General features: G+C 43.5%; 1 protein-coding gene across 1 annotated transcript in view; it reads left to right on the forward strand.

The window, feature by feature from the left end:
• Positions 1 to 16,269, forward strand: part of LOC126355314 (solute carrier family 22 member 13-like) — a 45,152-nt gene that overhangs the window by 12,281 nt on the left and 16,602 nt on the right. Inside the window, exon 3 of the mRNA XM_050005606.1 lies at positions 2,187 to 2,401. Coding sequence (XP_049861563.1) covers positions 2,187 to 2,401 — 215 coding nt within the window. The remainder of the gene's footprint in view (positions 1 to 2,186; positions 2,402 to 16,269) is intronic.

Here is a 16,269-nt window from a genome sequence, read left to right on the forward strand (position 1 = left end):
TCAATCACAATTTGAAATCTGTAGCTTCCCTTCGGAAAAAGCGTTCAGGTAGACCTTAATTTTGAGTCACTACACTGCTCCCTGCTTTTATAAGAGTGATCGTCCGCCAGTGTCGTTTCCTCTTTTACCCTTTATTCTGATGATGAGCTTCTTGCACTGAAATAAATGCTGCCAATGTAACTGCTATTCCTATAACTCCCTTATAAAATCTGCCGTTGAAATTGTAACTAAAACGCTGCTTTATAAAAATAACGACAGCTACGTCAGCCACATGGCTGAATCCCTTGGCCCAAAGACCTTTGATATGGTGAGGGTGAGGAGCCGAACAACAATGCACTGACGACTAAGTTTCTACGGAACATTGTGTCTGTCGTTTGTTGGGCTTCGTTGGCCTGGAGTGTACGTAAGATAGTTTTTGGGAATCTCTTGATCCGATGGTAGCAGATTATGTTCGTGAGGGCACACCGTCACAAGTGCATACTATGGAAATGTGGTGACAGTATTATTGCAGACTGTCAAGAGATAGCTGTGAGATGAGCTGTCCCTGAAGGGTTTGCTCCCAGACAACGGCATAGCTCGTTCTACATAGGACAGGATTGTATATTCTGGGAATGCAGAATAGACAGGTGAAAATGCATAGGAATATACTGAAGTGACTTAAGTTATGTGATAGGGATACGCACATATACAGATGACGGAAGTATCGCGTACACCAGGTATAAAAGGGCAGTGCATCCACACACTTTCAACGAGGAATGGTTGTTAGAGTTGGAAGCATGGGAAATTCCATTTCGGATGACATTTAGGAAATCGTTAGGAAATTCAGTATTCAGAGTTCTACATTATCAGGAATTTGGCGAGAATACCAAACTTCAGGCAGTGCCCCTCATCACCTACAAAGCAAAAGCCGGCGGCCCATCACTTAAGGACTGAGAGTAGCGGCGTTCGCGTATAGTTGTCAGTGGTAATAGGCAAGAAAATTGCTTGGAACAAACACAGAAGTCAATCTGGGACGTACGACGCACGTATCCATAAGGAGAGTGCTGCGCAGTTTAACGGTAATGGGCTATGGCAACTGACGACCGTGAAGACTGCGTTTACTAACAGCACAACACAGTCAGCAGCATCCCTACAGTGCTTGTGAATATGTCGGTTGGACCGTGTTCGACGAGTAAACCGTGGCCTGCTCAGATCTGTCCCGATTTCGGTTGGTAAGAGCTGAAGAGAGAGTGAGACGTAGAACCCACGAAACCTTGGACCCAGGTTGTCAAAAAGGCATTATTAAGGCTGAAGGTGTTTTATGAAATTTAGTGGATTATCTCGTCCAAGTTAACCAATCATTGATTGGAAATGGTTATGATTGGATACTTGCACACCATTTGCTGCTATTCATTGACTTCATGTTCCCAAACAACGATGAAGATTTTACTCATCCTTGTCACCGGGCCACAATTGTTCTCGATTGGTTTGAAGAACATTCTGGTTAATTCGAGAAAATTATATTTGCACCTAGATCGCTTCACATCAGTCCCATCAAACATTTGTGGGACATAAGCTGGAGGTCATTTTGTGCTCAGAATCCTGTACCGGGAACATATTCACAGTTACGGAGGCCTATGGAGCATCGCAGAACACTTCTGCAGGGTATTTCCAACGTCGATTTGCTGCCCTACGTCGAGCAAAAGATGCAACAGCTAATTAGTAGGTATCACGTGACATTTGTCACCTCTGTTCAAAATAATAATAATTGTTTTATTGAAATGAGAATTAACTTCTAATGGTTCAGATGGCTATGAGCACTATGTGACTTAACATCTGAGGTCATCATTCCCGTAGAACTTAGTACTACTTAAACCTCACTAACCTACGGACATTACACACATCCATGCCCGAGGCAGGATTCGAACCTGCGACCGTAGCGGTTTCGCGGTTCCAGACTGTAGTGCCTAGAACCGCTCGGCCACCCCGGCCGTCTGAGAATTCAATCTTTCTTGCTACCCCTGGTACTAAGAAATTAATTCTCCTTAACTTTAGTGCAAAACACAGTCCAGTACATACATATTACACAGAAAAACTGTAACACAATAGAAACCAAGGTTCATATGATAGCTAGAGGTGGAAGATATGACCAGAAGAGCATGCAGACGACTTACTATTTACCTCAAAATGTTTACGGCTTCGACCAGGTCTGCGAACGTACTGACGCAGTTCTCGTTGGTGTTGCTGGCTGGTGGAGTGGGGGTGAATCCATTCCTGGCGCTGGTAGCGCAGGGTGCGGTCCAGCTGCCCTCTGTCTGCGTCGTCCACGTGTGCGCAGCGCGCTTCGGCCGCCGCTGGACCGGTGTGGGCTGTGCCCTGCTGGCAGGGGTCACTTGCGCGGCCGCCTTCTGCATGCTGAGGGGTAAGCTGTAGGTATACTGTAAACCTTCCTCTAGATGCTCTGTAGTGTCTTGGTGAATTTCTCCCACTTTGTATGAAAGACACTCTGCGTTCCCTTCCTGTCAATTAGCTGTTCTTTCGTAATCGTTGAAGCCACTCATTAGCATCTCATACTTTATCGGAAGCATAGCGAACTGAATTTAAGAACGATATGCTTAGAACTGCGACTCTGTTAGTCTCCTTCTGGTGTCGTAAAGCACCTGTGCTTAAACCTGTAACCACTTCAGTGCAAACTCTGATGAGTTGTACCCCACCCTGCGTTCGGGATGTATCAGTCACTGAATTCTTGGAATGATTAATGAAAGTTATATGGATGAAATTGACTGACTGTACCACAATCAGGCCAATTCCAAGAGCCAAAATGTCGGTGGATAACAGATAAGTATGTGCACTTAATGTTAACATCTAGAGCTACATTTTGACTGAAATCAAATGAAATCGTATTTATCATCAGATTTCACAACCTGAGAAACATCGGCGTAGAAAAACAGTGACAAAATGAATACCTTCTGGCACTCAAACACTCACAGAACCATCTGAACATTAAAGGGAAAATCCCAGAAATTAGAAGTTAAGCATTTCTTAATTAATATTTTGTTCACCAAACAAACATCCTAATCATCTCTTCAGTTCCAAATGTATTAAAATCTCAAAGATTTGGTTGACACTCTGCAGGAGGCACATGGCGCTTAATAACAATGCAACTATACAGTGATGTATAGTCTCGCAGGTGTGGCGCAGGATATGGCAGTTGTGGAAAGTGGCTGACGATTGAGTGGGTGTAGTTGCTCAACAAATTTGAAACACATTTATTAATGACACAACGCAACAAATCAGAGAGTATGGGAACAATTATTATGCAACAAAGGTGACCAGCATCCAATCCAAGAAATACACGTTACGACAGTCTTGTCTGTATGCAGGCCCACCTCAATAAATTACCTGAAAGGAATTTTTGGCCATTATTAGAGTCGATCAGCCAACAACAGACAAGGTTTTCATCTGAGAAAAAAAATACAATAACTTAATATGTAACAAAATAATCGAAGCCAGTAAAATTCTTGCTCCTCAGACAGACATAGTTTTACAATAACACACAACATTGACAGCAATAAGCACTGAAAACCAGCTAGAATTAATGCCAGCAGAAGCAGAATAATTGAGTAGACACCATATTGAAGAAAATAAAGCCGCAAACTACTAGGGTTCCACTAATTAACAACAAACAATAGGCGTTAGAAAAACAGAACACATGGAGACAGCCTACTCTTATACTAACAAAAGGACCACGTAAATCGGACCAGTAATTCGAACTAGGCCTGCTATTATGCATCCGAAAATAAATCAGTTAAACAAAATCGATAAAAGTGAGGACTGGCCGGGGTGGCCGAGCGGTTCTAGGAGCTACAGTCTGGACCCGTGCGACCGCTACGGTCGCATGTTCGAATCCTGCCCCGGGCATAGGTGTGTGTGATGTCTTTAGGTTAGTTAGGTTTAAGTAGTTCTAAGTTCTAGGGGACTGATGACCACAGAAGTTGAGTCCCATAGTGCTCAGAGCCATTTTTGAAAAAAAAAACTGAGGTACGCTTTGGGATATAGTTCACCTAGAATCCTTTACTGAAACTTATTTTCGATACCTGTAATAGCCATCTCAGTGGTCCCTTCTTAATGATAATACAACAGTGGCACACAAACTCTGAAACAGAACCACACACAGTTGCCTGCACGTCGCTATTTTTTTCAACCACAACCAGTACAGCACTCGTGCAAGACTGATAAAGAGCTCATGGCACGTTTCACCTCAGGTTATGTGTCATCAGCATGATTTTTCCTCGTGCCAGAACAGGAGTTGATGCCTCGTATATTAACAAGTCCCAGCTGACTCTAGCCCATAATCTTTTACTTTTTTTGTTTCATTTGCGACTTTCTTTCAGTCTACATAAAAGAACAGACTGGATGTTGCACACGAACTGGCATGAATATATGATTTGAGCACTTTCAAATGTGATAGTTGTAACTAAACCTTATGATATTGAAGAGGGAATATCTACATAGTGCCATGTCATAACAAAGAGAGAAAATAAAAACTCTATGTGCTATCATTTGGCCATCTGGTGCACAGATATCTGTTTACCCGGATTCCGGAAGGTATCGGCTACTGGTCCGTATTTTGCACTTCACTACATGACACAGCAATACTCTAAACAACATTACAATGCCTTACTGTACTTGGTATCAGAACCAAACTGTATATCTGTCGGGATGGTTAGCCCCAGGTGCACTGAGACAGGATTCACAGGGGCTGTGCTGCTGAGCCATATAAGGTGCAGAGATTGCGAGATGGCTCCAGGGTCTCACGAAGTTCTTCCTGGTTCTTCCAAAGGCTCGTCTTCGCACTTCTTCCTGACCATTAGGTGGATGTCAGGCCGTGGCGCGTCTCATCACAATGTTTGGTCTATTCTCTGTTTTCTCCCAGCCGTGTAGGCTTGTAGTTCATTATTATATTATATGTCTGCGGGTTCAGGTTGTGCCACAGTGCGTTATTCCTTATTATATAATAAATAGCTAAAGATACTAGTACATCTGCCCAGTATCGTAGATGGCCCCTACGAGCACGCCGAAGTGCCGCAACACGATGTGACATGGACTTAAAATGTCTCACGTAGTGCTTGGGGGTATGTACACAATGATCCTTCAAAGCTGTCCATAAATCAGTCCGAGGGCGTGGAGATCTCTTCTGAACAGCACGCTGCAAGGCATTCCAAACATGCTCAACAATGATCATGTCTGCCGACTTTGGTGGCCAGCGGAAGTTTTTAAACTCAGAAGAATGTTCTTGGAGCCACACTGTAGCAATTCTGGACGTGCTGGGCACCGCATTGTCGGGCTGGAGTTGCCCAAGTCCGTCTGAATACAAAATGGACACGAATGGATGCAGGTGATCAGATAGGACTTACGTACGTGTCACCTGTCAGAGTGGTATTTAGACATGTCAGGTGACACATATCCCTCCACACGCACACGTCCGATACTGTTATAAAGCCTCCAACAGCTTCAACAGTCCCTGCTGACTTGCAGGGTCCATGGATTCATGAGACTGTCTCCATACTTTACACGTCCATCCACTAGATAGAACTTGAAACGAGGCTCGTCCGACTAGGCAACTCGTTTCCAGTCACCAACAGTCCAATGTCGGTGTCGAGGGGCCCAGGTGACGCGTAAAGCTCTGTGTCGGGGTGTCATCAAGGGTACACGGCTCGGCCTCCAGCTCCGAAAGCCCATATCGATGTATTCTGTAGAATGATTCGCACGCTGACACTTCCTGATGGTCCAGCATTGAAATTGGCTGCAATTTTCGGAAGGGTTGCTCTTCTGTCACGGTTGAACGATTCTCTTCAGTCGTCGTTGTTCCCGTTCTTGCAGGATCTGTTTCCGCCCTCAACGATGTCAGAGATTAGATGCATTATCGAATTCCTGATATTCATGGTACACTGGTGAAATGGTCGTAAGGGAAAATGCCCACTTCATCGGTCATGCGCCGACTATAACACTACGCTCAAACTTACTTACATCTTGATAACCAGCAATTCTAGCGCAGTAACCAACTACTCCGCCAGGCACTTGTTTTCTTGTGGAGGTGTTGCCGCACGCTGTGCCATACTCTGCTTGTTTACATCTCTCTGTAATTGAATATGCAAGCCCACACCCGTTTCTTTGGCGCTTCTCTGCATTACAGGCTGCTGTAATAGCTCCTGATCTGATTTGTATCATCTTGTTCATTGGCACATTTCCAGACGATGTGTTGCAGGGTGCCGATTGCTCCACATTCACAAGTGTCTGTATTTTTAAGTATCTGGGATACGGACCATGACCTGACAGGTAGCGTACAGCACACTTGGTTAGAAACAAGTATGTCATTCTCGTTTTTTTTTACGTTAAGTGAAACTTCTTTTTGTTTACTTAAACAGCAGAGTGCAACATAACCTACTGTCTCGTTACTTATTTTTATCATTTCAACACTGACCAACGGAATTTTCCCAGACAAAGACAACACAAACTTAACCTATTTATTTATTACCCACAATATACAAGCCGATCTCAATCTGACTGCTCTCCAATGACGACATGGTTTCAATTAACGAACAGAAAAGAATGGCCTGATTTGAAAGAAATTCCTGACAATAACCCATACTTTTCATAAGTCACTTACCTCACAGAAATCTTCATAACACGAACTAGAAATTATAGCAAGCCACAACTACAGCGAGTTAAATAAAGGGATTCAAACTACTATAGGTTCAAACTAAAAGGAGGCATATTATTAGCACAAGAAAGATTCTGTTGAAATGCAATCAATGTATTTAGCAGATTTTACCATATTCATGCGACATCGAGTTCCAAAAATTATATAGTCGGCAATAATTCCACTACCCAAACATTACCATCTACATCCGTCATCATTTTACCATTCATCTCCTACCAACGCTGAGTCTCCACGAAGGACAACTGTCATAGCCGTCTGTTCGCTAGGTGCTGACTGCTAGCCCGTCCAACTACAGAGTCTATTACCGAGGGCGGAGAGCGCTGTCAGCGATACTAATTACAGTCTTTAGCGCTGCCAACATACAACCGTATAAAAAGGCTACTTACATACTGAGCCGTGCGCTTTGGCTTCTCTATCAGAGTAATGCCTCTCTGGTTACCGATGGTCGCCCGTAGTTTAGTCTTCCGATCAGAGACGCTGGTCTGAGGGTTTTTGACTGGAAGACTGTTTAATCGTGCGCAACGTGTCGCTTGCTCTCGAGTCTTTCAAGCTTTTTCCGTAGTGGTGGAAAGATACTCTGCTAAGTGTCGGTCACGCGCCTGTTACCAGAGTGATGGAGAGAGCGCACAGTGCATTGAGGGGCATGTTGTCGCAGTGCTCGTGCGGAGCCGGTGTGGTCGCTGAGTGCGAGTCCCATGAGAGTGCTTTACTCGAGTCTGAGGGACCAATTTGCACCGTGTCCAGAAACTGCGCTGACCGTTTGTTTCTTTTGTTGGTTTGGAGGCTAAACAGCTATTTAAAACATTTATGCGTTCCACAGCCGAGTTACAGTAGAAGTGCGAGTACAGTTAGGCTATTATATGCTGTTTTGGGAAGGGACTGCACTACTGAGCATGTACCTTAAGAAACCGGTGAGTTGTTTAAGTGATTTGATATTACTAATTGCCCACGTCTTACTGTTCTATTTTCTTTCACCCGTTAAGAAAACTCTGAACTTCAGTTGACAGGAATTTAGTACAACGTTCATGTTTTAAAAAACCTATAATATTCTATTTTTGCTGTTTTGCCGTACTTTACATATGTTGTGCTTCATAGGAAATTCCTCTTTACTCAACCATATTTAACGGTTAGCTATGTAGAAGATCACTGAACTGTTTATAATTTTAGTCCGGTTAAGTGGGCTGTGTCTGTAGCTTCTCGTAAATGGAGGAGATGTTAGTGAACTAATTGTCGACTTACACACAGTTCTGCAGTACGAGTAAGTGGCTTAAACTGTTTGCACTGGTGTTGATGCGGAATTGTTTCATAAAATAAAACGCTCTTGCTTGTAGTAGCCAAAAAATTACCTCTTACTTGAAGTGTCTTTGAAGCACTCAAACTGTTGGCCTTTTAGGTTGGTATTGGAGGGAGCATTTATCATTAGGCTTAATTCAGAGACGGTTAAATTAAAGGTTAAAATTAAATTCGATTAGGGAGGTTAATACCAAGGAATAATTCCAACAATTGTATTTATTCATCATTGCAAAGTTTCTGTATGTATGTGTGTGTGTGTGTGTGTGTGTGTGTGTGTGTGCGTGTGTGTGTGTGTGTTTGTGTGTGTGTGCGCGCGGGTAGGAGGGTGAGGGGGGAGGCGCTAGACGGTGTTTGCGTATATTTGCTGTTATTATTAAATTTATTATTTAAGCGCTGTGACTCCTCGTGTGTGTATGGCGCTAATGTTAGTGGTGTCACAGATTACTCAAAGCAGAAGCCTCAATGGACCTATCATTTGCAAAACTAACACCATTATTTTGCACCACGGCTCCCCCCCCCTCCCCCCAACCCCTTCCCCAAAATGTTGTAAATGGACTCGCTAAAATTGTATTTGTTATTTAAATGATTGTCTTGAGTAATTTCTCGAACCAATCATTTAATAATTGGTCAGTTCTAATTATTTGCTTTAAGGAGAAAAAGGCATACTTAAAGGTTCTTGGGATTCTCTATACATATTGTTTATTATCTGTATTACTCTACTGTCAGCAGTCTGATTTGTATGGCTAAAAATGTTCCTTAATGCTGGTTATCAGAGTTTGCTTAAAGTCTTCTGAACTGACTGACTGTGTTCTGAAGACACAAAAAATAAATCTGTTTTTAAGATATGTTAGTAAAGTGAATTCGCACCTTACCATTCCCCTCCCACTCCTACTATTTCAGTTAGTAAGGAACTGGTAATTTCTTATCCGTGTGTTTGCCCAGTTCCAGATGCCTTGGCATAATATGTTAATGGGTGCTTTTATTTTCTTAATAGATACGGATCTTGTGCTCATTACCTCCTGTACCTTACCATAGTCATTGTTCACCTCTTTTGCTCAGTTCTGTATCTCGAGGTAAATAACAATATCACAAGCAGCGCCTCAGTCAGTTTTGTTATACACTCCTGGAAATTGAAATAAGAACACCGTGAATTCATTGTCCCAGGAAGGGGAAACTTTATTGACACATTCCTGGGGTCAGATACATCACATGATCACTCTGACAGAACCACAGGCACATAGACACAGGCAACAGAGCATGCACAATGTCGGCAGTAGTACAGTGTATATCCACCTTTCGCAGCAATGCAGGCTGCTATTCTCCCATGGAGACGATCCTAGAGATGCTGGATGTAGCCCTAAGGAACGGCTTGCCATGCCATTTCCACCTGGCGCCTCAGTTGGACCAGCGTTCGTGCTGGACGTGCAGACCGCGTGAGACGACGCTTCACCCAGTCCCAAACATGCTCAAAGGGGGACAGATCCGGAGATCTTGCTGGTCAGGGTAGTTGACTTACACCTTCTAGAGCACGTTGGGTGGCACGGGATACATGCGGACGTGCATTGTCCTGTTGGAACAGCAAGTTCCCTTGCCGGTCTAGGAATCGTAGAACGATGGGTTCGAAGACGGTTTGGATGTACCATGCACTATTCAGTGTCCCCTCGACGATCACCAGAGGTGTACGGCCAGTGTAGGCGATCGCTCCCCACACCATGCTGCCGGGTGTTGGCCCTGTGTGCCTTGGTCGTATGCAGTCCTGATTGTGGCGCTCACCTGCGCGGCGCCAAACACGCATACGACCATCATTGGCACCAAGGCAGAAGCGACTCTCATCGCTGAAGACGACACGTCTCCATTCGTCCCTCCATTCACGCCTGTCGCGACACCACTGGAGGCGGGCTGCACGATGTTGAGGAGTGAGCGGAAGACGGCCTAACGGTGTGCGGGACCGTAGCCCAGCTTCATGGAGACGGTTGCGAATGGTCCTCGCCGTTACCCCAGGAGCAACAGTGTCCCTAATTTGCTAGGAAGTGGCGGTGCGGTCCCCTACGGCACTGCGTAGGATCCTACAGTCTTGGCGTGCATCTGTGCGTCGCTACGATCCGACCCCAGGTCGACGGGCACGTGCACCTTCCGCCGACCACTGGCGACAACATCGATGTACTGTGGAGACCTCACGCCCCACGTGTTGAGCAATTCGGCGTTACGTCCACCCGGCCTCCCGCATGCCCACTATACGCCCTCGCTCAAAGTCCGTCAACTGCACATACGGTTCACGTTCACGCTATCGCGGCACGCTACCAGTGTTCCAGACTGCGATGGAGCTCCGTATGCCACGGCAAACTGGCTAACACTGACGGCGGCGGTGCACAAATGCTGCGCAGTTAGCGCCATTCTACGGTCAACACCGCGGTTCCTGGTGTGTCCGCTGTGCCGTGCGTGTGATCATTGCTTGTACAGCCCTCTCGCAGTGTCCGGGGCAAGTATGGTGGGTCTGACACACCGGTGTCAATGTGTTCTTCTTTCCATTTCCAGGAGTGTATACCCGCCTGTCAGGCGCAAGTGTACACTTCTCTGTGCCCGCGGTAGACCCTGTGCTGTCCACACTTTTCGGTTGTGTGAGCCCAAAACTCGACCAGTAGCACACAATAGCAAGCAAGATTGTTTTGGTACGTTCTTGTGCCACTTAGTGGCAGCTAAAATGTTTTTCGGCCAATTGTTGCTACCTTATTTGGAACTTTGATGCCTCTCTGCTAGACAATTTCTACGTGTGCATGAAATCTTTGCTTTTCTTCGATGTTAATTCCAAGATACCTAAATACTGAATTTCTTTTCAAGGGTTGGTCATTTATTCGGATTTCGGGATTTTTCATTGTTGATAATGTTCGTCTTAGTAACACATAAACTGTTTCTTGATCTTTCATGAGCTAGTTTCGTTAGTTTCTCTTTCACGAATCAGTTATTCAGGCTTCCAAGATCTACCCCAGTATTTTCCTCTACTAGGATTAGCAGCATAAGCGATGTTGCCTCTAGCGTTTATTATACTCTGAAACTAGTTCAGTTATGACATTGTTGTAAAATACCTCAACTCCGGACCATATTCAGAGCCCTGTGGTCAGCGATTTGTGATGTCTTCCACAATTTTCTGTCCATTAGATTCTAACTGCTCGTGCCTCTCTGTGCAGTAATCTCGTATACTGATACAGAGACATCTGGGAAAGTCCATCTGTTTCACTTTCTTGGAAAAAGGAGATCGCCTTAGATTATCAAACGCCCCAGCTGGTGGTGGTGGTTACTGTTTAACGTCCCGTCTACAACGAGGTCATTAGAGACGGAGCGCAAGCTCGATATAGGGAAGGACTGGGAAGGAAATCGGCCGCGCCCTTTCAAAGGAACCATCCCGGCATATGCCTGAAACGATTTAGGGAAATCACGGAAAACCAAAATCAGAATTGCTGGAGACGGGATTGAACAGTCGTCCTTCCGAATGCGAGCCCAGTGTGCTAACCACTGCGCCACCTCGCTCGGTAAACGTCCCATCTATATCATTCGTTATGCCTATAACATGCTTGTCATGTGACGTGTTCCCAATATTCGTTGCATGATTTATCCCATCCTCTGCGGATTTCCCTTACCTGAAACGGTACTGCAGGGGTTCATGTCTACTAACTCTCTGTGGTCCCTCAGGAGGCAGCACACAACTTTTTCCTCTTCTTTGGCTAAATCATTCACCGAACTAATGGGGCTGTATGTTTTCAGTTCCTTTTGTTCTGTCCTTCCCGTTTTTATTAGTACAATAATACTGGAGGTTTTCCAGATTATGGGCACCTGACACTGCAAAATATATCCTTTTAATAACACTCTTATATATATGACACAATTTGGTCCACAAGCTGAAGCAGTACTTATGCCAGTATTGTATCAGATCCTGGTGATTTCTTTCTTTTAACTTCATTATAGCCATTCTCACTTCCTCCAAGGAAAATAGAACACTGTTAGTCACATGCGGATCTAGTAAGTCAGAGCGAAGATGCTGATTGTACTCAGTCTTCCATAATTGTGTTGTTCAGCACCCATGTACTGAGTTGGAATTGCCAAAAGGTCTTCGAGTCTTTCGTCATCGTGTCGTCGGATACTCTCAGGGGTGACCCAGACTCCATCAGGCTAACACCACTGAATGCCGATTGAACTTGCTTCTCTGTCTTCGCAGCTGAGTTTGTTCTCAATTACTGGCTTGTCGCAGACTCTGTGTGTCTTGTCACTTCCACCGTCCATGATGGCAGTGATCGCCCAAGCCTCCAGACACACGGAGCCACTATCATTATCTACCAGCAGCCACACTCCATCTCCATTCGCAGGACGAGTCAACGCCCTGAACGTGCCGTGGGCAGTGAAGATGGTCAAATGGCACACCGTCCACGGCCCAGTGCTGCTCGCATTCTCACACCACTCCTGCCGAAAGCCCCGTGCGCTGTCTCTGAGTTGTTAATGACTCTTTGCGGCCCACCAGAGTCTTCACGGCTGTCACTCACAGCCCATACTCCCATTGCCGTGCTTGCCTGTTGTGCAAACTGATGCACACTATATTGGAACAGGGACGCATCATCAGTACTGCTGCTAAACTGCTAATTAGGGCAATAATTTTGCAGCGCTCTCAGTCTCTGTTTCATTGACCACGAATATATCGCTGCTTTGCTTGACGAAATCTGTATTACGTTAACATAAATTTCTTGTCTGAAAAATATTTTTTTTCTTTCATACTGCTTGTGTTAAGAGATTTTCAAGGTGCATGAACTATAAAATTAATTGCTCTCTTGGATGCTTTAGTCCAAACATTTCAGGAGCACCATCTTCTCACATCCTCCACTGACTATCCAGTGGCTACTCATCCCTTAATCCAGAAACCATCTCTAACACCAGAGTTTCTACAACACTGACATCTCTGTTCACTAGTTGTAAGAGGTGTTCCAAAGATATAGTTCGAGAAAATAGATTAGTAGAATACTTGTGGGCAAGTCTCTGTATGTTTCTTAATAAAGTGGTAAATGCTCAAATCTTATTATGTCCTTTTGTCTACCTGCTCGTATGATCGTACACAAAGCTATGTAAAATTTAAACTAAAAATTAAACCGGTATTAAAGAACACATGAAAACAGAAAATACCATTTGTCCCTTTACTATAAGTAGTAATATTATGGTCTTAGCGTCGTGCCGTCGTTGAAACACTGTATAAATTTAAAAAGTAACAAGTTAACAGCATTTACCCTTTCTAGAAGTACATACCGTCACAACTGCTGGGTATAAGCCTCTTCTATTTGAGTTTTTGTGTATCCATCTTTCCGACTGGAGGTTTGAGGTAGCTCGGCCGTTCACTTATGTAATAAAATTAAACACGTACAGCCTTCCATCCGACGTTATTTATTATACAGCTACCATCTTCAATGCACCATCTTCAGACCGTAACTGACGCTGAGGGCGTTAACTCTAATCATATACAAGATTACATCAGTGGTAAGCTACATTTATGAACTGGTTTCAGTAGACTGTAACAACGATGTTTTGTCATGGAGACACAGCATCGTTGTTACAGTTCAGAAAAACCATTTCACAGATATTGACCACTGATGGCCAGTTAATGCCTGAAGATTGTATACTGAATCACCGAAACTGGTTGCCATATAATAAATGGCATCGAAATGGAGGCTGTAGATTATTACATCTTCTGCTTGACGTCGTCCCTTCCAGTCCGGTTTTCCCCGCATCCAAACCTCAAAATAGCTAGTGAACTTATAGTTTCTTATTGTGCAAAACATGAAAACTAATCTCTCTTTAAGTAGCCTAACATTTTTAAAGAATTGAGTTAATTAATTATCATATTTTTATATAATTAAATAAAAATTTAGATTCATGCATTAATCTGCCTTATAAGGCCAACGTCCCGCAGTGACTTGATGGTGGTGTATTAACTCATGTTTCAAACGACGAGCGCGAGTCGAGTGCCGCGTGATATGCAGCGAGCTGTGAAGAGGGCGGGAGTTGGGAGGGGGGGGGGGGGGGGTAACCAAATGTGGTGTTCCGAACGGGCACAGTCGCGGGGGGGCAGACATCGTTGACGGTTGTGTCTGTTTTTCGAAATAGATTACGTAAGACTTAGACTCAATGATTTGATATTGCTTTATCATTATTTAACTATGTTGCGTAGGTAGATTACTTGCATTAAAATTTAATATTTTATCACATTTAGATGCAGTTATTTTAAATTTATATACTTAGTGGTCACCCGACGCGATGATGCTTGAATCGAAATATTACAACTTACACTGAATTTAAAGCGGCAATAGGTGTTATTTTTTCACCTTTCATTGTTTTTGTATCGGCTTTCTTTCATTTGTACTTTACGTTTATTTCATACATATTAAAATTTTTTGTTTATTTATTAGTAGACACGGTACGAACGACACTCTATCCCCATATTCACATAAATAATTTCTTGGGCGAAACACGAAACGCCGTTCTCTTTCACTTATATGATTTCAGTGTTTCTTTTTTAATTCACACATTTATTCATTGAATATGATTTATATATATTTAGTTACTTTAGATAACACAACGAAGGGAAGCTCGGAGGAAAGTGGGCTTTCAATGCGCTCTTTCTGATATAGGCTGCCTAAACTATTAGGGCAAAATCATTTCATTTAATACTGAATTGTGGACGTGAAAAAGGAATAGAAAAAGTTCTGCAAACTCATTCGTTATCTTTTACAGCTAAGTCACAGTATCCGTCATTCTGCTCTGTGGGTACTGAAAGGGCACCTTTAAAAGATCAAAATCATCAGTGTTGGTAAAACGATGAAGGTTAACAGGTGTTCTCGTGGTCTGTTACTTAGATCACTTTGAGCTCTTCAATCTGATACCACGTAACTTGACGTAGCTCTTGTGTATTATGCAGCGTACACCAAGACAGCACGCTGGCAGATAATGGTTTTAATGAACTTAGCTCATGAAATCCAAACGGCTAACTAGATCTACATGGAACATTGATAAGAGCCATCCCGATTCAATCGGCTTTCAATTAAATGATTAAATAAACAAAAACAGCAGTGAGATAAGAAATTTTAAATATTCTTATAGGGTGAAGTCCATCAACCGTGCGATAACTTAACTACATAATGTACCTATTGCACCTCGTCTGCATACAATTGTTGTCAAATTGACCATGGTTTCGACAGCTCTAAGGCAGAATTCATCAGAATGAAAATTGCATAGAATTACCTAGAAAATATAATGACATGGCTCAAAATTCCAAATAATTAATAGGTTTACTGCCATGTAGCCGGCCGGGGTGGTCGAGTGGTTCTAGGCGCTACAGTCTGGAACCGCGTGACCGCTACAGTCGCAGGCTCGAATCCTGCCTCGGGCATGGATGTGTGTGATGTCCTTTGGTTAGTTACGTTTAAGTAGTTCTAAGTTCTAGGGGACTGATGTAATCACACTGTCGGTGAAAAACATCTGAGCAAAAATGTTCTTGTCAAATTGAAATAACCACAACAATAAAAATTAAACTGTACAAATGTAACATGTTTGTCAATGGGAATAAAATGTTCTATCGAAATACAGTGGCAGTTCAGAGGTCGCTTAGAGCGAAACAAGTGCATCAAACCGCCGTTACCGTCAGACTAGACGGCTAACAGGCCAAGGCAGCCACGAGTTGGGCAAGGAAACAGATCCACGCCATCTAGCAAGATGTGATCGAATTACAGACAAGCGCAAATGAGGCACTGTATGGACAATGTAACATTACAGGCAACCACAGGAATCGGTGCACGAAAATTACACACCGTAAACAGTCTTATTTTATAACTGGAATATTGTTCAAATGTACATAAAAAATATAAAACTGGAAAGGAAACCGATGTTTAAGGGTCTACGTTGAGGAAAGTATCTCTATTCCGCCCATCTTTAACTATCGTCTCTATACCTTGAAAAAAGTTTTAATTGCGTAATTGCAACTGTTCGTTCAATATGAGACCGTCCTTTACAGACAGGTGTTTAAAAAGCTCTAGCTCTTCCAAGATGTTAAGCCTAAAGCCTTTTTTCTCCGAGTGCAAGATCTGGACGTCTTTTACAGCTTTAGGATTATGTCCTGTGATTAACAAATTCTTAGCGAAAGTTGAATTGTGAACATAGATGCCTTTTTTTCCGAGAAGGTGTTCCTTACATCTTGTCGAAATAGCTCGGCCTGTTTTGCCTATGTAATAGGCAGGACAATTGCC

Source organism: Schistocerca gregaria, chromosome 3 (assembly GCF_023897955.1).
Source record: "Schistocerca gregaria isolate iqSchGreg1 chromosome 3, iqSchGreg1.2, whole genome shotgun sequence".
NCBI classification, from domain to species: domain Eukaryota; kingdom Metazoa; phylum Arthropoda; class Insecta; order Orthoptera; family Acrididae; genus Schistocerca; species Schistocerca gregaria.